Genomic DNA, 24,259 nt, shown 5'->3' on the forward strand with positions numbered 1-24,259 from the left:
GGGCAAGATACTTCTTCTCTCCTGGGCTCAGTTTTCTTAGCAGTAACATAAAGAGACTGGGATAATCTTCAAGTTCCTGCAACTCTGATCTGTGTGTACCTGGTCCTATAACTTAGCATAGGCTGCTGGGTCCCTTCTAGGCAAATGTTGGGGCTCATGACCTTGCTCTTTCCAGGTGTCTGTGACCACATTTTCTGTTTTTGTCCTGGTGGACAGCAACAATGTCTTGGATGCACAGAAGGCTTTCACCTCCATCACCCTCTTCAACATCCTGCGCTTTCCCCTGACCATGTTACCCATGGTGATCTCCTCCATGCTCCAGGTGGGTCAGAATCTCCCTGCCAACCACCTCTCTCTGGTTAAAAGCCTCAGACTCCCGAATGTCTAGCTTCTGCTGGCGAACTTCCAATTAGAGAACTCTGTTTGGTCTCTGAAGAACAGTGGTTTGATCTTAGTAAAATCATGAGCTCTCTGAGTCCCAGCTTGCCAGACTGTAAAATGAGAATCACATAAATCTCATCTACTTCACAGGGAGACAATCTTGTGAATGAGATTATTGTAATTAGCTCTGGTGCTGGGAACATTTCTAAGTCCTTTTCCCAGCTCAGTTTATCCCATATTTTTCCAGTGTTCTTGAGGTATTGCTATAACATTAGGCAAATTAGACCTTTCATTTGCACGAACCACATGTGGTAGTCGAACCAAATGCAATGTGGGAGGCTTGTGCTATCAAAAATGAATTTGGGGTTTGCTGTGGATGGGTCAGAGGGAATGTCTGGGTTCTAAGAACTGAACCCTGTCACTGAGATTGGCCAAGCACCAGCTCTCAGGAGGAAGTTCACAGGACAGGTGGCAGGATCATGACAGGACCAGAATGACAGGGGTGAAGTGTGGTGGTCTGATTTTCCAGAGGTGGCTGGCTTCAAACAGCTCAGGCCATAGGAAGGACTAGGGTTTAGAGAGAAGGCGTCCTTGTCCTGGGGAGTGTGAAGAAAAGCTGAGAGATTTGGCAGGTCAAGAAAAAACAGGCTCTTTTAAGGTACAGCTTATTATAATAGACAGGAAAAGCAAGATTGTAAAGGTGTCAGCTCCCAGCATTCCTTGTCACCCAGGATGACACTGAACAACCAAAAGGGGTCAGATAATAATGCAAAATAGTCAGTGGGGCCCCCTGCTTCTGAGGAGCTCACCCATGCCGTAGCTGAGCGGTTTTATAGCCTCAGTTATACCCTAAGAAGAGACCAGGCAGAAGCACTGGCACTTTATCAGAGAGTGGATGGCAATGAGAAACCATCTCATGACAGCTTGGGAAGATAAAGACAGGGAGATAGGTGACAGACACCACTTATAGAAACTCCTTAAAATCCTCCCAAGTTTTCACGTTCCAGGAATCATGAAATTTGAGAGCATTTAGGTCAGCTGCAACTTAAGCAATGTGGCCTTTGTGGAAATGATGCCATGGTTAATTCCTATACAGAGGGTCATAGGAAGTAGCTCAGTTAGTATATTGGATGGGTCATGAAAGCGTAGACTCTATTAAATAAGAGCAAGCCAGGGGGCACAGAAGTTAGGCTTTTGTCTTAGAAGAAGGCAGGAGACAGTTTCTGGAACTAGGACCAGAGATCGGAGAGAGATAGAAGTATGTGGCATAATAGACTTGAACTCCGTGAGTCTTCCAACAGGCTGAAATAGGGAACCCATTTCTGTCTGTTCAGGGTGGGATGGTTCCCAGGGCCGAGTCCTTGATGGGGGGTGGGAGTTTCCAACTGTGCCAAATGGCAAATCATGGGGTGATGACAAGGCCAAACTCTTCTCCCTGCTTGTGCTTGTTACTGAGTTTGTTAAACTTGGGATCCTCTGTGTCCTTCTGCAGGCCAGTGTTTCTATAGATCGGCTAGAGAAGTACTTGGGAGCGGATGACTTGGACACATCTGCCATTCGACGTGACAGCAATTTCGGTAAATGAATTTGGAAGTTGCTTTCCAAACTTATTCACAGACACACAGAAACCTCCATCTGTCTAATAGAAAGGACCTCTTTTTTCCAACAGACAAAGCTGTGCAGTTTTTTGAAGCCTCCTTTACTTGGGAACGTGATTCGGAAACCACAGTCCGAGAGTGAGTGGCCTTCTCTTCATCCTGCTATTCTTTAGGGCTCTTCTTATCCTGTTCTTGGAAGCAACGTAATAGAATACACGGGGAAACAAGCTGTGACTCACGTTAGTTAGATACTAGTGTAGACTAAACCTGTGGAGAGATGGGATGAGAAGAAAGACCCTGAACTTCTGTCCCCATAACTGCATCTTTCCTGCTGTGGGATGTGAACATCTGGCTGGGAATCCACAAAGATATTTGTTCTCCAGATCGAGGATGGAGGAAGTGCAGGGTTAGAGGTGGCCCGGGTCTCTGGGTATGGTAAAGGGCACACACAAGAACCTAAACTCAGGCTACGTTCATTGTTTCATTTAACTTGAACGAGGTCAGGTTCCCTCTGGGGTCTAGTTCAATGGTACCACATCGGTTCTAGGAGAATTTTACCACTGGAAACCCACCTTCAGCATAAACAGCTTATATATGAGTTGGATAAATTAGGAATCTTTTTAAAGCCTTTTAGAGCTTTTAAATAATCATTAATGAAGCATATTTGGGGGCAGCACCTGTGGCTCAGTGGGTAGGGCGGCGGCCCCATATACCGTGGGTGGTGGGTTAAACCCAGCCCCAGCCAGCTAAAATAGCAGTAACAACTGTAACAAAAATACCTGAGCATTGTGGTGGGTTCCTCTTGTCACAGCTACTTGAGAGGCTGAGGCAAGAGAATTTCCTAAGCCCAGGAGTTGGAGGTTGCTGTGAGCTGTGACGCCACGGCACTCTACCCAGGGCGATAAAGTGAGACTCTGTCTCAAAAAAAAAAAAAAAAAGAAGCACATTTGGGTTTTCTATATCTCAGGCAAATTTCCTAATGTTGAAGGAAAATCTAACACCAGACTTTGTGGAGAGTCAGAGAAGCAGCTTGAACTACTCTTGAATACTCACCCACATCTCCTTCAAATACACTTCTCTCTTTCAGTGTGAACCTGGACATTATGCCAGGCCAACTGGTGGCTGTGGTGGGCACTGTGGGCTGTGGGAAGTCCTCCTTGATATCAGCCATGCTCGGGGAAATGGAAAACGTCCATGGGCACATTACCATCAAGGTGAGAAGAAGTGGCAATGGAGGAGGCTGGACCCTCCAGCGAGGGCAGCCAGTGCTTTTTCCATTGGGAGTGTGCCCTGAGGACAGTAGCTGAGGCCTTGGAGACGCTGGTAAATTTGTGAACTATAGATTCTCTGCCCCTTCCCAGGCTTAAATAGTCAGATTCTGGGGTTAGGGTCTACAAATGTGCATGTTTGATGAACCCTCCAGGTGATTCTTACATGCACACTAAAGCATGAAAATTGTCTAGACATCTTCAAGGTATAGGCACATCTGCTATATCTGTGTGTTTCTGAAAACCTCACATTGTAATAAAAACAATAGTACCTAGGGAGAAAGAGTTCTAAAAGATCACCAAAAATGTATGTAACTTGTAACCAAACTACCAACAAAAACAATAGCAACAGTAACAGTAACATCAAGAACAAAACAGTAGCATTGTAAAGGCAACCCTGGTACCCAACCATCACAATTAGTCTCAGTCCTCTTCTTCCTTTCAAAGCTACATCTTTTTTTTTTTTTTTATAAATTTCAGACAAATATGAGAGTACAAATGATTAGGTTACAATGCTTATATTTATCAGGAAGATCCCCTCACCCAGAAGGTGTGCCATATACCCTTGCATTGTGCCCCGTAGGTGAGAGAACACTATTCCCCTCCCGCCTCCCCTCTTCCCTCCCCCAATTGCAAATAAATTGAGTTTTTCTCGGAGCTGAATCTTTGATAGCATTTGCTTTCAATATAAAATCTGATGTAGTGTTGATTTCATCAATTATGTTTTTTTTTTAACACAGAGGAAAACATTTTCATGATATCAACACTCTGAACTTTTCCAGAGAGCTATGTTTAGGGGAAATTATAGTTATTTTTGAAACATTAAATTAGCCACTACTTATATCAAAAAGAATCATTGCCTACATATTTATTTTCTGCTTTTTTTTTAAGATCATTGTACATTGCTAAAGCTCTTCTTTTTAATTACGAAGAAGCTTCCTCCTAATTGCTTTGTATGGACCCACTTGGAAAATTTTTGAGAACTATCTTCTCTTCCAGAATATACTGATTTTGTTCTCTGACTTACCAATCACTAATGAGCTATCTTGCATTTTTATTTTATTTATTTTTTTATTTTTATTTTTATTTTTTTTGTAGAGACAGAGTCTCACTTTATGGCCCTCGGTAGAGTGCCGTGGCCTCACACAGCTCACAGCAACCTCCAACTCCTGGGCTTAAGCGATTCTCTTGCCTCAGCCTCCCAAGTAGCTGGGACTACAGGCGCCCGCCACAACGCCTGGCTATTTTTTGGTTGCAGTTTGGCCGGGGCAGGGCTTGAACCCGCCACCCTCAGTATATGGGGCCAGTGCCCTACCGACTGAGCCACAGGCGCCGCCCTATCTTGCATTTTTAAAACATGCATATGGCTCAGTGCCTGTAGCACAGTGGTTATGGCGTCAGCCATATACACCAAGGCTGGTGGGTTTGAACCCAGCTGGGGCCAACTGCAACAAAAAACTAGCCAGGCGTTGTCACAGGCGCCCGTAGTCCCAGCTACTGGGAGGTTGAGGCAAGGAATCGTTTAAGCCCAGGAATTTGAGGTTGCTGTGAGCCGTGACATCACCGTACTCTACAGAGGGCAACATAGTGAGACTGTCTCAATAAATAAATAAATAAAAATAAAACATGCATATGGCAGTACAGATCTACAGATTTATCCCTGACTTTTGGTTTCTTTAGGAAGCTCTTTCTTGCTACTTATCACAGTTCTTCCTCAAGCACGGGTACTTGTCGGTCCCCATCTCTCTCTGAATACGATTCACTGTGTGTTACTCAGGCTTTCTAATTTTAACCTCTCAACTCTTGCTTCCTAAGATGTCATCTACACCATTCCTCCTGTAAGTGTTAGCACTCCGTTGTCTAAGTCAACTCACCGGGTTTGACTGAAACCTTCTTCTAGAAGCTGCAAATGCATTCATCTTCTGATCATTAGGATTACAGCTGGAAAGTGATAGTCAAAAAACAAAAGGAGGACTTTAAATGGTGAATAGGGCATTGACTCTTTTTCCCTGGTCAATCCAATGAATAAGAGCACATTAATGAATATCAGATCCTCAGTCATCCTGACACACAGTTCTTCAAATCTAAGATCCATTAGTTCTCCCTCCAGCCACCCCATTCTTCAATCCTGCATTTCTACAACTCTAATGTGGTCTGATCCTTTTCCATCTAGGGTAGTATTGCCTATGTCCCACAGCAGTCTTGGATTCAGAATGGCACCATAAAGGACAACATCCTTTTTGGATCAGAGATGAATGAAAAGAGGTACCAGCAAATTCTGGAGGCCTGTGCTCTCCTCCCAGACTTGGAAACATTGCCTGGAGGAGACCTAGCTGAGATTGGAGAGAAGGTACTTGGGATAACATGGGACCTTGAAGCGTAAAGAAATATTGAACAGAAAAAGTGAGGGCGAGGTTGCAGAAGTACATAGGACTGACAGAGATGACCAATTTACATAGTCATATTTGGAACAAACACCAGAAAACATGTTTGCACTAACTGACCACAATGTTCTGTGCAATTAATGCCGATTTTTTAAGCTTCATGCCTGGAAGCAAACAGAGAAATTATGTAATTTAAATCAAAGATGATGAGACAAAAGACCTAAGAGTCTAAGTTAACAGCGACTGGCCCAAGGTTGATCTCACAGGTGGCAGGGCAGGCGTGGGACCAAAGCCTAGGAGTTCTGATTCTATTTCCATGTATCAGTGAGTTCAGAGGGGGATTCTATTAATCTGCTTCAAACACTCATAAATTCATTATGAATTATTTTCTCATGTTATTAAATGCCTTTCTTAAAGGTAGACTTTTAATGATTATATTTATGTATGTATGTATTTATTTATTGAGACAGAGTCTCACTATGTTGCCTTGGGGAGAGTGCCATGGTGTCACAGCTCACAGCAACCTCAAGATCTTAGGTTTAAGCGATTCTCTTGCCTCAGCCTCCCAAGAAGCTGGGACTTACAGGCGTCCACCACAATGCCCGGCTATTTTTTGGTTATAGTTGTTATTGTTGTTTGGTAGGCCCAGGCTGGATTTGAAACTGCCAGCTCCGGTGTATGTGTCTGGTGCCCTCGACACTGAGCTACAGGCATGGAGCCTCTAATGATTATATTGTATTCACTATATGTATAGATATAATTTACTTAGAAATCTCTAAATATGACATATTTAGACCGTTTTTGTCCTTCTTCTCCATTATTAAGATGAATATAGCAATATTTGGGGGACCAGGATCTTGAGATGTTAGAAGATTAGTGAAGGGGCGGCGCCTGTGGCTCAGCGGGTAGGGCGCCGGTCCCATATGCCGAGGGTGGTGGGTTCAAAGCCGGCCCTGGCCAAACTGCAACAAAAAAAAATAGCCGGGCGTTGTGGCGGGCACCTATAGTCCCAGCTGCTCAGGAGGCTGAGGCAAGAGAATCGCCTAAGCCCAGGAGTTGGAGGTTGCTGTGAGCTGTGTGATGCCACGGCACTCTATCAAGGGTGATAAAGTGAGACTCTGTCTCTACAAAAAAAAAAAAAAAAGAAGAAGACTAGTGAAGATACAGTTCTAGAACATGTTTTGTCCATTAACTCAGCATACATTTATTCAGTACCTATTATGTATCTGACACTATTTTAAGTGCTGGGGTTATATCCATGAACAAAAGAGAAAAGAGCCTCTGCCAAGATATAGTGGGAAGCAACAAAAATATTAAATAAGTAAATTATATGGTAGGAAATGTTAAGTTAGTTGAGCATATTTTTAATTATTGAGCCTAAAGTTATTTATTTGAATCAAAGTTATTTTGATTTTGTATTTATAAAAGATTTAAGCCCTTTGCCAGGCGTGGCCTCATGCCTGTAATCCCAGCACTCTGGGAGGCCGAGGGAGGAGGAGGGTCCCTTGAGCTCAGGAGTTCAACACCAGCCTGAGCAAGCGTGAGACCCCCGTCTCTACTAATAATAGGAAAATTAGCAAGGTGTTGTGGTGGGTGTCTGTAATCCCAGCTACTCAGGAGTCTGAGGCAGAAAGATAGATTGAATTCAAGAGTTTGAGGTTGCTGTGAGATGGGCTAAAACCACAGCACTCTAGCCTGGATAACAGAGTGAGACTCTTGTCAAAAAAAAAAAAGTTTAAGCCCTTGACTTATTGAGGTAAATTTCTTCCTTTTACCCCTCTTTGTTAGATTCTGTACAGATAGTACTAGATAGTAGTGCTTAATAGAAATTATTTTCTTCTTCAGGGTATAAATCTCAGTGGGGGCCAGAAGCAGCGGATCAGCCTGGCCAGAGCTACCTACCAAAATTCAGACATCTACCTTTTGGACGATCCCCTGTCTGCTGTGGATGCTCACGTGGGAAAACATATTTTTAATAAAGTTTTGGGTCCCAATGGCTTGTTAAAAGGCAAGGTGAGAAATCATTTAAATGGGGGTGGGAAGGAAAGGAAGGGACCGCCCACGTCCCCCAGGACAGCTGTGCTGAAGCAGATTTCCTGATGTACCTGGACCCTGGCCTTCTTAGGTGATACCATGTTGGACTGGTCTCCTAAGACCTCATGAGGTTATGGGTCATGCAGGAACTGGCCAATCTGACCCCTATTCCGTGGCACTAACATTGACTTTCTATTTCTGTTTTTTTTTTTTGGCTGGGGCTGGGTTTGAACCCACCACCTCCAGCATATGGGACTGGCGCCCTACTCCTTGAGCCACAGGCGCCGCCCTATTGACTTTCTTAGGATGATTGCTTATGATAAAAAGTACTTTTGGAGCCTCTAATGATTATATTGTATTCACTATATGTATAGATATAATTTACTTAGAAATCTCTAAATATGACATATTTAGACTGTTTTGTCCTTCTTCTCCATTATTAAGACGAATCTAGCAATATTTTGGGGACCAGGATCCCCAAATAAGAAATATATTTAGGTTTTTGTCCGCAGTTATAATAAGAAATATATTTAGGTTTTTGTCCTCAGTTCCTGGCACAGGCTCCTAAACCTCTTGGAACTTCCTAAGTGATAAGAGTGTCTTTTGTCATTCATAATGAGCCCCTTTGGATCATACCTTACTTTATGCTAATGTGTGGCTTAGAGTAGGAGCTTTAGATAGTCCCACAGTCTGGGGACGGTCACCAGAAAGAACAAGGGATCAAAGGGTTAGAACCTTCAGTTCTCTCTAACTGACCTCCAGGGAGGGAAGGGGACTGGAAACTGGGTTATAAAAACTCTTGAACAATGAGATTTGAGCAGCTTCCTGGCTGGTGAATGCCTCAAGGTGCTGGCAGGTGGTGTAGGCGGAGAGGATTCTGAAAGCTCCCTGCCTCCCGACACCCCATACTTAACCCTGTGCATCTCTTCCGTTGGGCTGTTCCTGAGCTGTATCCTTTCAAGCCAGCTGTAAACACAAATAAAGTGCTTTCCTGAGATCTGTGAGCCATTCTAGCAAATTATGGAGCCTGATGGGGGGAAGGTTGTAGCCATCTGGTCAGAAGTATGGGAGGAGTTCTTTTAATACCCTGTTTCCCCAAAAATAAGACAGTGTCTTATTTTAAGGTGTGCTCCCCAAGAGGCACTAGGTCTTATTTTCAGGGGACGTCTTATCTTTCCTGTAAGTTGTCTTATTTTCGGAGGATGTCTTATTTTCAGGGCAACAGGGTAGTAGTCTATACAAACCATGGGGAATGTTGGCGGAATGCCCAAGTCTTGCCTGGGGACTAAGGAGAGGCCCGAGGAGACTTGGCTTTGGGTTGAAACTTAAGGGATGAGCATCTCTTGGATGGATATTCCAGATAAGAGGATAAGAGGGTTTAGCCTTCTGGGGCCGTGAGCAGAGGCAGTGGGCTTAGGCTCTCTCTCCAGAAGCCCAGCTTAACTGTTCAGTACCTAACTGAACCTTATTAATGACATGTGTTTGTCTTTTGTTGAGTGACGCTCCTGTCCCAGGAGTCCATAGACAGAAATATAGGGGATGCCAAGTTTCTGAGACCAGGGAGAAATATTCTTGTCCCATAATGCCTCTAACATGCTGAAAGAATCTGGGCAGGTCATGTTAGTTCAATTAAGTGAATGGGGCAGTTAGTTAGCTATTTAATTAGTTTTGTATACAGTCATTGTATTGATAGGCTTTGATCTCAGATGATATTCCTAAACCCAACCGGTGGCTACCCAGGGATGTGGAGGAGAATGTGTGTAGGGCAAACCTCATTGTCACTGTGGGAAAATAACTGAGTAGCTCTGCAATGATGAGAGTCTCATCTCACGCAGAGTTGGGTTTCACCATGAGGTTCTGGGAAGGAAAGGAAGTAAAACAGGCTACATTGTGAAGCAAAACTCCCGAGTGAATGGACATGTCTTTCTCTTTTTAGAGTATGCCAGGGAAGAGGATGGACGTAGTTAACACAGCTTAATGTTATTTTTACAGACTCGCCTCTTGGTTACACATAGCATTCACTTTCTTCCCCAAGTGGATCAGATCGTGGTTCTGGGGAATGGCACCATCTTGGAGAAAGGATCCTACAGTGATCTGTTGGCAAAGAAGGGAGCATTTGCTAAGAATCTGAAGCTGTTCCTAAGACATGTGGGTCCTGAAGAGGAAGCCACAGGTACGGAGGAAGGATTGGAACAGGATAGGACTCGGGGCATGGGGGCAGGGAACCATTCTGAGCTGTTAAGTATCTAGTGAACTAGAATTGGAAGTGAATGACTCAGAGATTCCATGTTCTGTGTCTTTGTAAAGAAAGCCAGAAATTGAAACTCTCTGCCTGTGCCGAACTGGTGGCTTATCCTATTCATCTGGTGTCTGATGTGCCATCAAATACTTTTTAGAAGGGTGCACCTGGAGGTTTGGGTGAGGAACCCTGTGAGAGGAACACCAGTGGTACAGGGTCCCTCTTTCAGGGATGCTATGCTCCTGTTGACTCTAGTCACACATGATAGATGCCCCAACTACCCCAAATCCGTTAAAACTGATACTGTGGGTGGCGCCTGTGGCTCAGTGAGTAGGGCATCGGCCTTATATACCAAGGGTAGCAGGTTCGGACCTGGCCCCGGCCAAACTGCAACAAAAACTAGCCAGGCAGAGTGGCGCCTGTGGCTCAAAGAAGTAGGGCATGGGCCCCATATGCCAGAGGTGGCAGGTTCAAACCAGCCCCGGCCAAAAACTGCAAAAAAAAAAAAAAAAAAAAAAAATAGCCAGGCATTGTGGCAGGCATCTATAGTCCCAGCTGCTCGGGAGGCTGAGGCAAGAGACGCCTAAGCCCAAGAGCTGGAGGTTGCTGTGAGCTATGATGCCACAGCACTCTACCAAGGTGGATAAAGTGACACTCTGTTTCGGAAAAAACAAAAAAAAACAAAAAAACTGGTACTGTGTACTTCTAAATTCTTGGTAAGTCCGATTAAAGATACCTTGTTTAATACACCAAAAACCAGTAGATTTTTGAACCAGAAAAAAATCATGGCAGTTGCATAGTCTCACTATATACCATAGGAACAGCAGCCATGGGGCCCTGTTTACTGCAGCCCTTCCCAAGGATCTGCCAGCATAGGGAGTTCTTTGCATAGGGCCAGTTGTCAGCTTCAGGTGGTGATCACCAGGCGGGCAGTCAGGACCAAGAAAACAGATCAGGGGCATGCAGAGACATTCCAGAAATAGGATAGAGGCATATTCTGACTATGAGGTCAGGGTGTGTGATGGTTTGGGGAGCACAAGAGTCTAAAAGAAAACAGGGCGGGAACAAAGAACAGGATGGTGTGGGGTGATAGGGCCCAGGAACCAGGCCAGGCAGTTGGGGCAGGAGGTTTGGGGACCAGAAGAAGGAAGAGTCAAAGCTGCTTTTTTTTTTTTTTTTTTTTTTGAGACACAGTCTAACTTTGTGGCCCTCAGTAGAGTGCTGTGGCATTATAGCTTACAGCAACCTCAAACTCTTGGGCTCAAGTAATTCTCTTGCCTCAGCCTCCTGAATAGCTAGGACTACAGGTGCCTGCCACAACACCCAGGGGTCTCACTCTTGCTCAGGCTGGTCTCAAACTCCTGAGCTCAAGCAATCTACCCACCTTGGCCTCCCAGAGTGCTAGGATTACAGATGTGAGCCACTTTGCCCTGCAAGAGTTGAACCCTTTTACCAGGTTTTATGTTTTCTGGGTACTGGGTACTGGCCTGGGAGAAAGCAAAAAGCATCTACCTAGAGTAGGGAATGCAGTTCCCAAGCAAAGGACACAGTCTAATCCTACATCATCCAAAGGATTGCTGGGCCGAGCACATCACCACCACCTGGGCAGTTTCCTTATGCTAATTCTCTTTTTTCTGATTTGCCTGGATCTGCATTTCAGTATTCTGTTATAAACCCCCATGGGTAAACGACCCCCTCTGAAAAATCCTACCTTTTGTGTACAAAAGGTAGTTTGCAACATGATCCTGTAAGCCTTTGTTCTGGTAAATATTGAGAGGACATTTCTGAGAAGTTTCATAAGCCCCAGAGCCTAGCTCTGGGATGTGTTGTGTTGTGTGACTTGGGACTTGGTGGAATGAAGAGAAGGGCAGGAGGGCAAGGTAAGCTGCACTGACATTGGCTCTGTTCTTAGTTTCCTAACTCACTGCTGTAACAAAGCACCCAAATGCTCCAGAAATTCACATCTCTGCCTTAGCCCTTGCTTCCTGCTTATGGAGTCACGTGGTCAGCCCAGCAGTGAGAAATTAGGGCCTTCCTCAGTCTTTTCTGGGCTTGTGGCTACATATGTGTGTAGATTGGCAGGAATGTATCGGAGTTATTTTTTGTGGACATGTTGTTCCCCAGCTTTTCCTTTGAAGTTTTTGGTCAGCTTATGATTTGCCCCAACTGTTTTCACCACCTCAGGCAGTTGTGGTGTTACATAACTGCTGCTGATTATTTGAACTAGCTCCAGTTTAGGTTAAATAAAGACTGGCCCTGTGGTGGGGGTTTTCCAGAGAATTCCGTACAGGTGAGATTATGACAATTCTCCAGGAATGAATCCAATCTGCCCCCACCAGTGGCTTCTGGGTCACTGAGAAGGGGATGAAAATAGTATGTAAAAAATAAATAAATAAATAAATAAAAGAAAATAGTATGTAACTTAAACAATCACCAACATTACTGTTCTTGCCAAATTTAAGTCTTTTTTTACATTTTAATTATTTATTTATTTATTTATTTATTTTGAGACAGAGTCTCACTTTGTTGCCCTTGGTAGAGTGCCATGGCGTCACAGCTCACAGCAACCTCTAACTCCTGGGCTTAAGTGATTCTCTTGCCTCAGCCTCCCAAGTAGCTGGGACTACAGGTGCCCACCACAATGCCTGGCTATTTTTATTTTATTTATTTATTTATTTTTAATTAAAGACAGAGTCTCACTTTATTGCCCTTGGTAGAGTGCTGTGGCATCACAGCTCACAGCAACCTCCAACTCCTGGGCTTAGGCGATTCTCTTGCCTCAGCTCCCTGAGCAGCTGGGACTACAGGTACCTGCCACAATGCCCAGCTAACCTGGCTATTTTTAGAGATGAAAATCTGGCTCAGGCTTTTCTCCAACCTGTGAGTTCAGGCAATCCACCTGCCTTGGTCTCCCAAGTGCTGGGATTATAGGCAGGAGCCACTGCACCTGGCCTCAGTATTTTTTTTTTTTTTTTTAATGAATGCTCCTGGAATTGTTACAAGGCTTTGATTAATTTCAGGGTTCTGAAAAAGCTGATTTTGACCTTTTCTTTTGCCAATATTCTCATTATTTTTATGGAGGGGTATATCTCTGGAGGTCCCTATTCTACCATTCCCACAGATGCCCCACTCTGTTTTGCATTTTATTATTTTATTTTTAAGAGCTGTCTTATAAATCCCTTTAATTAATATAAATGTGTTAAATTATGTGAACTTCACGATTTGCATTTTCAATTTACAATCACTTCTTTAGTCAGTTCTTGGAGTGGTGACTCTTTTGTTTATCTACCACAATCCTCTTTCGTACTCTAAAAGGAGCTTAGAAGTTTCTGGGAGTTTCCTTCTCCTTTTTGACCATTTTATCCTCCCGTGGGATAGTAACCCGTCTCTTTTTTTATGGTGGTATTTCTCAGTAAGAAGATATGCTAACTAGTATTAGTACATACTAGTTTAGTACATATTTGTGGAGTCAAATACCCCAGGCTGTGTGTACATCTGGGGTCCCTGCTGAAGCCAGAGAGATCAGCAGAGTTCTCCCTCTTTTTTGGTAGGGCTGTGGGAGCCATTTCTCTAACCTCTGACATGCCTCCCTAGTCAATGATAGCAGTGAAGAAGAAGACAATGATGACTATGGGCTAATATCCAGTATAGAAGAAATCCCTGAAGATGCGGCCTCCTTGACCGTGAAAAGAGAGAACAGCTTCCGTCGAACGCTTAGCCACAGGTCAGTCACCTGCTCGGCTGGCAGCCCTCATCACTTCCACATTTCCATTTGATTTTTATGTTTTTCTCCGCGGGCTTTCCCTGAAAGGCAGACATCTTGGACTCTCAGCTCTCCCTCTGGTTCCATGTATTGGGGGAAGAGTTGGGTTGGAGTCAGTTTCTCATGGCCAAATGTGCTTTGATGCTGGCTAAGTGATTGTGACATCTGCTTGTAAGAAGACCCCCAAGTAGCGTCTACATTCTCAGGGAGGCTTCCCTCTCTCCGTTTCTCACTTCTAGGTCCAGGGGCAGGCATCGGAAGTCCCTGAAAAACTCCTTGAAAACTCAGAATGGTGACGTCCTGAAGGAGAAGGAAGAACAAGTGAAAGGACAAAAACTAATTGAGAAGGAATTCATGGAAACGGGAAAGGTGAATACCACAAAAAATAACTAAAAATAGCATTTGAGATGCTATAAGGCTTGGAATCCACAAATTATAAAATTAGATGCAATTTGGGGCTAGGTACAGTGGCTCACCCCTGTAATCCCAGCACTTCGGAGGCTGAAGCAGGTAGATTGCCTGGGCTCACTTGGAGACTGGCCTGAGCAAGAGCAAGACCCTGTCTCTAAAAAATAGCCCCGCATTGTGGCGAGTGCTACTCAGGAGGCTGTCCCAGCTACTCTGGAGGTTGAGGCTAGATAATGGCTTAAGCTCAAGAGTTTGAGGTTGCTGTGAGCTGTGACACCATTACACTCTATCAAGGGTAACAAAGTGAGACTCTGCCCCCTCTCCAAAAAACCCCAAACATACAAAAAGAATCAGATGCAACTTGAATACATATCTATTTATTTATTTATTTTTTTTTTGAGACAGAGCCTCAAGCTGTTGCCCTGGGTAGAGTGCTGTAGCGTCAGCTCAAACTCCTGGGCTCAAGAGAGTCTCCTGTCTCAGCCTCCCAAGTAGCTGGGACTACAGGCACCCGTCACAACGCCCAGCTATTTTTTGGTTGCAGCCATCATTGTTGTTTGGTGGGCCAGGGCTGGATTCGAACCCACCAGCTCAGGTGTATGTGGCTGGCGCCTTAGCCACTTGAGCCACAGGTGCCGAGCCAAATACATATCTATTGAAAGGCCCAGAGGAGGGCGGCACCTGTGGCTCAGTCGGTAAGGTGCCGGCCCCATATACCGAGGGTGGAGGGTTCAAACCCGGCCCCGGCCGAACTGCAACAAAAAAATAGCCGGGTGTTGTGGTGGGCACCTGTAGTCCCAGCTGCTTGGGAGGCTGAGGCAAGAGAATCGCTTAAGCCCAGGAGTTGGAGGTTGCTGTGAGCTATGTGATGCCATGGCACTCTACCTAGGGCCATAAAGTGAAACTCTGTCTCTACAAAAAAAAAAAAAAGAAAGGCCCAGAGGAGATGTTCAGACCAGGTTTATTGAAAGGGGAGGGTGACCAGCCTGGACAGAGCAAAGATGCATCTGTATGGGGTGGGGGATGGGGGGGTCACTAGTAGAGACCCCTTTTATATGGGTCATGGTAGGGGCACATTCCACAGCTTGCCTTCAGGCTAGGGTCTTTTGTTGCAAACTTCTGAGGGGTGAGGCTAACCAGATCCTTTGTGTGTTTTTCTTAGGAGGAGGAGGGGGAGGGGAAAAGAGTTTGTGTGGCTTCCCAACAGCTATAGGAACAATATGTCCTATGTCCTCTGCAAATCTTCTAATTCATTATTAAAATGTTAGCAGAAGTTGTGGGATTTTTATCAAATCATATTTTCATGAAGAAGGACATGTTTCCTTATCCCACACTTCATGAATGTTTGATTTCATTCTGATAGTGGAGAACAACTGCTCCCGTATACAATTCTGGGAGCCGGGGAGCACTCATATATCCGACCCTGAGCCCACTATTCAAATTAATTGAACTTAAAACCACAAGTTCCAAGATCTGCAGTATAACCCCATCATCTCTTCCATGCTGTTTGTTTGTTTTAGAGACAAGTTCTTGCTGTGTTGCCTAGGCTGGACTTAAACTCCTAGGCTCAAATGATCCCTTTACCACAGCCTCCCAAGTAGCTGATTACAGGCACCCACCACTGCACCTGTCTCACTCCACTCTGTTTTTATGTTTTCCCCTCTTAATTGCCTCTAGAACCTCATGAATAACCTGATGGTTATTTATCCTGTACCATATTTCAGCATTAATCTATTATCCATTCTGGCCCAGTGCAGACTACCACAGACTACCGAATATTGCTAACTGCTGCCCACATTTCCAGGCATTCCTCTCCTTGTGATTGGCATTCCAGGTAAATTCCTCATCAATGCCATGAGGGAGTTCTACTAATACTGAGATGGGGGCTTTGCAGGTAAAGTTCCGTGTCTACCTGAAGTACCTACGAGCAATGGGATGGTGTTCAATATTCTTCATCATCTTTGGCTTTGTGATGAATTCTGTGGCTTTTATTGGATCCAATTTCTGGCTCAGTGCTTGGACCAGTGACTCTAAAATCTTCAACAGTACCAATTATCCAGCCTCTCAGAGAGACTTGAGAGTTGGAGTCTATGGAGCTCTGGGAGCAATACAAGGTATGTCGGCTATGGGGACCGTCTCCCAGAATCTGCCTAGACCCTGTACTTTTCCTGCACCCAGGAAAGCATTTGCCATTATGTCCTGGGCATGAGCCTTCAAGGATCTCTGTGCATGGTACTAACAAAACTGGTTTCATTTCTAGGTATATGTGTGCTTATAGCAAATCTCTGGAGTGTCCACGGTTCCACTCATGCATCAAACATCTTGCATAAGCAACTGCTAAACAATATCCTTCTAGCACCCATGAAATTTTTTGACACAACACCCACAGGTCGGATTGTGAACAGGTTTGCTGGTGTAAGTATCTCAAGGGCTGTAAGGTGGTGTGTTCATATACTGAGGATATTTCTCTTTCTGACAAGGAGAGATTCTCGTGTTCCCTTAGACAACACTGTTAAGTTCTAGTTCTTTTGTCCAGTCAGCACGTAAAAGCTTCTTGAGCACCTCCTGTGGGGTCCCAAGGGTTCTGGGGATACAGGAATGCCCAGCATCAACCTCTTCTGTGATTGTAACCAGGTTCTCAAACGTTGTTTTCAGCTACTACTGATCCTGGAAGATTCACATTCACATGTTCATTCAATAGCATTCAGTGAGCACTTTCTATGAGCCAAAGACTGTACTAGGCACTGGAGCAATGAATAAATGCAAGATGGAGGCTGGGTGCAGTGGCTCAGACTTATAATCCTAGCACTCTGGGAGCCTGAGGCAGGAGGATTGCTTAATTAGGCTCAGGAGTTTGAGACCAACTTGAGCAAAAGCAAGACCCCATTTATACTAAAAATAGAAAAACTAGCCAGTTGTTGTGACAAGTGCCTCCAACTACTCAGGAGGCTGAGGCCAGAGGACCAGTTGAGCCCAAGAGTTTGAGGTTCCTAGAAGCTATAATGACACTGTGGCACTCAACCCAGGGCAACAGAGTGATATACATGTAAATATCACAGGTGGCTTTCTTCCATGAGCCAGACCTAACTTGTTGATTTTTAGCACAGCTGAGATGGAAGTTTCGGGAACAGAAGCAGAGATCAGAGAATTCTGAATGATATTCAACTATTATCAGCACAGTTTTTAGTCCTTTGCTTATAGAGAACACATTTTTAAAAAATGTCTGAGTAGCTCTAGACCTTTATTTGTTTGGCTCTGAAGCAAAAACAGAAAATTTAGCTCACAGGCCCATAGCCAGGTACTGGGGTCACAGTAACTGCTCTAAAAGTAGACAGGTAACTAGTCCATATTTGTCATCCTCCTCTGGGGCAGAAATGGTGGGCATGATGTCACTGGAACCAATTTGGTACATTCTCAACTCTTTAATGGAATCTAAGAGATCACATGATTTTGTTTTTGTTTTTGTTTGTTGTTGTTTTTTAGACAGAGCCTCAAGCTGTCACCCTGGGTAGAGTGCTGTGACATCACAGCTCACAGCAACCTCCAACTCCTGGGCTCAAGTGATTCTCCTGTCTCTGCCTCCCAAGTAACTGGGACTACAGGCGCCCGCCATAACACCCGGCTATTTTTTTTGGTTGCAACCGTCATTGTTGCTTGGCGGGCCCAGGCTGGATTTGAACCCACCAGCTCAAGTGTATGGAGTTGGTGCCTTAGCCGCTTGAGCCACAGGTGCCGAGCCTGTATTTTTTTTTTTTTTTTTTTAGAGACAGAATCTTACTTTATTGCCCTCGGTAGAGTGCCATGGCATCACAGCTCATAGCAACCTCCAACTCCTGGCCTTAGGCGATTCTCCCGCCTCAGCCTCCTGAGTAGCTGGGACTACAGGCGCCCGCCACAAGGCCTGGCTATTTTTTTTTTTTTTTTTTTGTAGAGACAGAGTCTCACTTTATGGCCCTAGGTAGAGTGCCGTGGCGTCACACAGCTCACAGCAACCTCCAACTCCTGGGCTTAAGCAATTCTCTTGCCTCAGCCTCCTGAGTGGCTGGGACTACAGGCGTCCGCCACAACACCCAGCTATTTTTTGGTTGCAGTTTGGCCGGGGCCGGGTCTGAACCCGTCACCCTCGGTATATGGGGCCGGCGCCTTACCGACTGAGCCACAGGCGCCACCCAGGCCTGGCTATTTTTTTGTAGCAGTTTGGCCAGGGCCGGGTTTGAACCCGCCACCCTTGATATATGGGGCCGGTACCCTACCCACTGAGCCACAGGTGCCACCCAGCACATGATTTTGGTTGAGGAAATTTCTCATGGGAATTTTGCAAAGATTATACAATCTTTTCCCATGTTATTATCTGTATAATCTTCTGGAAAAGAGAACACAGAGGTTTTCCTGTGAGTTACTTAGGCAATAGTCATACTTTGCTGACAACTTTTGTGTGAAAAAAGAAACTGTCATTAATCATATAGGAAGTTTTGTGGGAGAGGCGGCTTAGACTATTAAAGGGAGTTTGATGAAAGGGGTCAATGGCTGAGTCCTTAAGAGGAGGTGGAGTGGAGGGAAGAAAGATGGAGGATCTGTGCTAGGTAAGAGTTAAAAGTGATCTGCATAGAACTGATAACTAGTAATGATTTCTTTTCTCTGCCAATTCTGGACATCATTATTTGCATTCTGATGTGACTTTGAGAAAGGTAGATTAGATTCAAGAATCATTCATGATTTGGAGCTCTCTCTTGAAACACTGTTATCCCTGATGCAGTTTGAGAAACTCCAGAGATAATTTGGACTCACATTGGTACTCATATATTGCTAAACATAGAGTTGATATAATCATCTAAGAAATCTAGGCCAAATATAAGCCAGACTTCCTGAGTGTGCTCCAATCTATCCATCCATTCATTAATTTTCTCATTTGTTCATTTATTTCACGTGACATGAGGCAATACGGCAGTAAGGCCCATATGTCACCTCTGATTCCTTGGCTGGAACACTGTCCAGGCAGGGCTCATATTCGTTACAATCTCCCTTCCCCTTCAAGCTCTATGTTTGGCAAAGGAAACAACTTCTTGGGTATAAGATGGTTTTTCGATCAAGGATGGGGAGCAGGGCTTGTTGACTAGGGCCTTCAAACAAATGTTACTGAATGCTTATTATATTCCAGGCTCATCTAAGTACTCAAGGGAATTAGGACCTGTGTCAAGTTAAAATGACTGAACTGGCTTTGTGATGAGAGGATTTACCTGTAGGGCTCTATTAGCTTACAGTGATTATGGTTTCATAAATTTGACAAATGAGAATTTCACAGAGAAGAGTGAAAACCTTTACCAAATCTATTAAAAATAGTGAAAGATGACTGCCTCATCTATTTTGAGGGATTATGAAAAATGGAGAAATTACAGAAATGAGATTGGTTATTGCGGTGAGCAGTACAGGCTATTGCAAATGAATATCATGAAATTATTAAATGAAAGAGTTACTGGGAACACACAGAATAGTGCAGCTTCCCTGCTGGAACCAGGAAGATGTAATGAAGTATCTTAAGAAGACCTTGGCTCATCATCTCTCCTACTTGTATTCCTAGGATATTTCCACAGTGGATGACACCCTCCCTATGTCCTTCCGCAGCTGGACGTTATGCTTCTTGGGGATAATTAGCACCCTTGTCATGATCTGCATCGCCACCCCTGTCTTCATTGTTGTCATCATTCCTCTTGGCATTATTTATGTGTCTGTTCAGGTAGGTTTGGAAATGGCTAGGCCTTCCTTCCTCTCTCCTTATAAAAGCCCAGGCTCCTTCCTGAGAATTTTCCCTTTCATTTACTGCTAGTCACTCACTCCTCTCCAGCATCTTGGCCATGTAATCATGTGTTGATGTACCAAAGAGCACACAGGCCTCTGTCTGAAACTGAAGTGTTAGCACCAGTTGGTGTACCTTTCACAGCAAACCTCACCTTAACTGCTACAAGTGGGACAGATTTATAATATGTTTGGGTCCAAAACTGCTTTGAGATTGGCTCTGGACAATGTCTGGCGGCTCTGTGAGAACCCCTATAATGGGCAGGTCAGTTCTAGAAGACTCATGCTATGGCTGCTTCCTCAGTGGGCTTTGAGTTGGCATGTCTTCCTGGAGAGGACTCTCAGCAGGAGAGACACTTCACTTTCTTTTCCCTGGAGTGTCTGTGGTTGGTTTAGGCTCAGTTCCAATGTATTCTTTGAGGAAACATATGGCTTGAGAGCCTTGCCTCATGGAGAACCTAAAACAAGAAGGAACTCCATGCCTATAATAGAAATAGATGGGGGAGGGGAAGCTGTGGGGACAACTTTTGTCTCACAAGTTGCTGTCGAGATGAACTGTTCATAAGGAGGAAACAGTCCTGAAGACCCCACAGCCTTGTGGCCTGTGCTAAGGTGGCTCCCCCTGCTATTTGTGTGGAGTTTCTCAGGTATGTGGTCCTCCACATGACAGCCTTTTGACCTTAAAAACAAACCAACAAATAAGAAGCAGGATTATCTGAGAAAACTTCTACCCTGTTTCCCCGAAAATAAGACAGTGTCTTATTTTAAGGTGTGCTCCCAAAGATGTGCTAGGTCTTATTTTCGGAGGATGTCTTATTTTTGGGAAAACAGGGTATGTATGACATTTTGCATTCTGATTCTCAAATACCCAGTTCGTCCGAGGTTTCAGCAAGTCCTATAGAACCTAGTAGCACCCCTAACCCATCCCACAAGCCTTGCCCTAGAGGGCTCTGCCTGCCCTCTACTCCTCCAGTCCCCATTCTTACACCCTGGGCATTCTTCACACCTCCAGTACTGTCTTTCACACGCCACCAAGGCACAGTTTTGGTCGCTTCGCTGACTCCTCTCTCCTTTAGTGTTTACCCACCCCTCAGCTTGCTGTTGCTGGCCATTTCCTACCCACTCTACTTCACACCCCTGCAGTTCCAGCTGTCTTTACACATTCCCTTTGGAAACCATTTCTCTAGCCAGTACAGAAACTGTCACATGGGAAACCTACAGATCTGGGGAGTGGATGTGGGTCAGGCTGGCAAACTCCTGTGGTTTAGAAATTCAAACCTCGAAGGCCATTCTCTCACTTGCGTCCTCCTCTGCTTCCCGCCAACCCCAGTTTTCCCATTATTCTCTTCCTCTGACTTCTCGCCTCATTCCTCTAGCGTGATGAATGACACTAGTGATGTGACACAGCAGACTTTTGTCTTGTTCAGATGTGGGCTGTGGCCATCAAGGTGAAGAACACTGGGTCACGGCCAGGAAGGAAGAGGGACGGCATATGAGGTGTGATTCTGTGACTGACCCACTCATTACTTTCTCTATCCAGATGTTTTATGTGGTCACTTCCCGCCAGCTGAAGCGTCTGGACTCTGTCACCAGGTCCCCCATCTACTCTCACTTTAGTGAGACTGTGTCAGGTCTGCCTGTCATTCGAGCCTTTGAGCACCAGCAGCGATTTCTAAATCACAATGAGGTGGGGATTGACAACAATGAGAAATGTATCTTTTCCTGGATTGTCTCCAACAGGTGAGATTCTTGCATGTTTCAAATTAGCCACAGAGGGCAGGTGTGGCCAGTGGTGTGGAATTCACGCCAGACACACACACACAGACACACACGTCATACTATGTGAGTAGAAAAAAAGAGAACATGAGCTTTGGAGTCAGAAACTGGGTCCCTGGGCCAGCTCTGCCATTGACCAGGCTGGGTGACTTGCCTTGACCTCTCAAAGGAATATCTGTGTCCTTGTTTTTACAACGGCCAGAACACAACTTACCTCACAGGTCTGTGGTGGAAGTCAGATGACACTTGTGATCCCTCTGCGACCCAGGTACCACGCGAGTGCAGGGTGAAGTGAAAAGTCCCTATATGCTTCCCTGGGAATGGGTGTGAGACTCTCCATAGACGTGATGCTGTTTTTAGGGTCATGAAAGAAGTGGGCATTGCAGAGAGGAGAGTTGGGAACTTTTACATAAAACCTCGGATGACAGAAATGGAAGCTCACATCCCGTGAGGTGAATCCCTGCATAGGATGAGCATTATTCTCCAGTGACATTAGCAGGCAGGGCTGTGTCCTGGAGAAGGAAGCTATTTTCCAGGAAAGAAAAATTCTTGAGTGGCTTCCAAAACATGTTGAGGTGTTAAGGGCAGGCTGATAATGCTCTGAGTTATTTGGAATGTGGAGAGATCAGGAATTTGATTATAAAGATATTTTATTTCTTAGTAAGAGACTTTCCAAGAAGAAAAATGCATATAAATAAATCTTAATAGACCCTGCTATAAGGTATTTACATGTTTGTATTGTATTACAATACAATGGAATTATTGATGCAAACTAATTTTAATATATTTTCTTTGGAAAAGTTCATTTTTATAACTTATGTCTATATCTATGTACTCTTCAGTTCTCTACAAAACGCCACTATAATTCCCTGTGATCAACATGTACCCAACTCCCCTCCACCTCTAGCTTCTCCTTCACCTTTTAAAAATACTGAAATTAGGGCGGCGCCTGTGGCTCAGTGAGTAGGGCGCCGGCCCCATATGCCGAGGGTGGCGGGTTCAAACCCAGCCCCGGCCAAACTGCAACAGAAAAATAGCCAGGCATTGTGGCGGGCGCCTGTAGTCCCAGCTGCTTGGGAGGCTGAGGCAAGAGAATCGCGTAAGCCCAAGAGTTAGAGGTTGCTGTGAGCCGTGTGACGCCACGGCACTCTACCCGAGGGCGGTACAGTGAGACTCTGTCTCTACAAAAAAAAAAAAAAAATGCTGAAATTACACAGGGTTTATTGCAGCTTCCTATTGTGCTTACTTTTTAACCTGACATGTGGGTTCATTCTGGCATTGCTTTGTCAGCCTGATCAAAGGAAATCATTTGGAGCATTCAATTAAAAAATGCAGATTCTATCAGTGTAACCTGGCTTATTGTACCGTCAATGCATCCCCAACAATAAAAAAAAAAAAAAAAAATGCAGATTCTTTGGCTTGGTGCCCATAGCTCAGTGGTTACGGCCCCGGCCACATACACTGGGTCTGGCATGTTAGAACCTGGCCCACCCCTGCTAAAAACAACAATGACAACAAAAAAAATAGCTGGGTGTTGTGGCAGGCACCTATAGTCCCAGCTACTGGGAGGCTGAGGCAAGAGAATCACTTAAGCCCAAGAGTTTGAGGTTGCTGTGAGCTGTAACGCTATGGCACTCTACAGAGGGCAACATAATGAGACTCTTTCAAAAAAAAAAAAAAAATGCAGATTCTGGCCAGGTGTGGTTGCTCACACCTGTAATCCCAGCACTCTGGGAGGCCAAGGTGGGCAGATTGCCTAAACTTACTAGTTGGAGACCAGCCTGAGCTAGATCAAGACCCCATCTCTAAAAATAGCGAGGCATTGTGGCAGGTGCCTGTAGTCCCAGCTACTCAGGAGGCTGAGGCAAGAGAATCTCTTGAGCCCAGAGTCTTAGGTTGCAGTGAGCTGTGATGGCACTACAGCTTTCCACATTCCAGCCTGGGTGACAGAGTGAGACCTTGTCTCTTTAAAAAAAAAAAAAAAAGAGAGAGAGAGAGAGATTCTTGAACCTTATCCTGTCCTCCCTGAATTTGTTTTTTTTTTTTTTTTTTTTTTGTTTTTTGCAGGTTTTTTTGGCTGGGGCTGAGTTTGAACCCATCACCTCCGGCATATGGGGTTGGCGCCCTACCCTTTGAGCCACAGGCACTGCCCCAGTACTCCCTGAATTTGAATCCCCTGGGGATGGATCCAGGAATGTTTCACATGAATTTGTAACATAGTATTTTTAACAATTGTCCTAAGAGATTTTTATGAATTGCCAAGTTTGGGAGACTTTGCACCGTAAAAGTCCCTTTGTATAGCAAATTCCTTTAGTATCTTTTTTTTTTATGAGACAGAACCTCAAGCTGTTGCCCTGGGTAGAGTGCCCTGGCATCACAGCAACCTCCAATTCCTGGGCTCAAGCCATTCTCCTGCTTCCACCTCCCAAGTAGCTGGGACTACAGGCACCCGCTGCAACGCCTGGCTATTTTTTGGTTACAGCCATCTTTGTTGTTTGGTGGGCCCAGGCTGGATTCGAACCCTCCAGCTCAGGTGTATGTGGATGACGCCTTAGTGGCTTGAGCCACAGGCGCCGAGCCTCCTTTACTATCTTTAAAATATAATTTCTTTTCTA

The 24,259-nt window shown here is 44.8% G+C and overlaps 1 protein-coding gene across 1 annotated transcript in view; it reads left to right on the forward strand.

The window, feature by feature from the left end:
* Nucleotides 1-24,259, forward strand: part of ABCC2 (ATP binding cassette subfamily C member 2) — a 72,887-nt gene that overhangs the window by 35,463 nt on the left and 13,165 nt on the right. Inside the window, exons 13-25 of the mRNA XM_053582928.1 lie at nt 176-322; nt 1,874-1,958; nt 2,051-2,117; nt 3,067-3,193; nt 5,421-5,597; nt 7,477-7,644; nt 9,658-9,838; nt 13,499-13,628; nt 13,907-14,036; nt 15,970-16,189; nt 16,336-16,490; nt 19,654-19,809; nt 21,409-21,608. Coding sequence (XP_053438903.1) covers nt 176-322; nt 1,874-1,958; nt 2,051-2,117; nt 3,067-3,193; nt 5,421-5,597; nt 7,477-7,644; nt 9,658-9,838; nt 13,499-13,628; nt 13,907-14,036; nt 15,970-16,189; nt 16,336-16,490; nt 19,654-19,809; nt 21,409-21,608 — 1,943 coding nt within the window. The remainder of the gene's footprint in view (nt 1-175; nt 323-1,873; nt 1,959-2,050; nt 2,118-3,066; nt 3,194-5,420; nt 5,598-7,476; nt 7,645-9,657; nt 9,839-13,498; nt 13,629-13,906; nt 14,037-15,969; nt 16,190-16,335; nt 16,491-19,653; nt 19,810-21,408; nt 21,609-24,259) is intronic.

Source organism: Nycticebus coucang, chromosome 3 (genome assembly GCF_027406575.1).
Source record: "Nycticebus coucang isolate mNycCou1 chromosome 3, mNycCou1.pri, whole genome shotgun sequence".
NCBI lineage: Eukaryota > Metazoa > Chordata > Mammalia > Primates > Lorisidae > Nycticebus > Nycticebus coucang.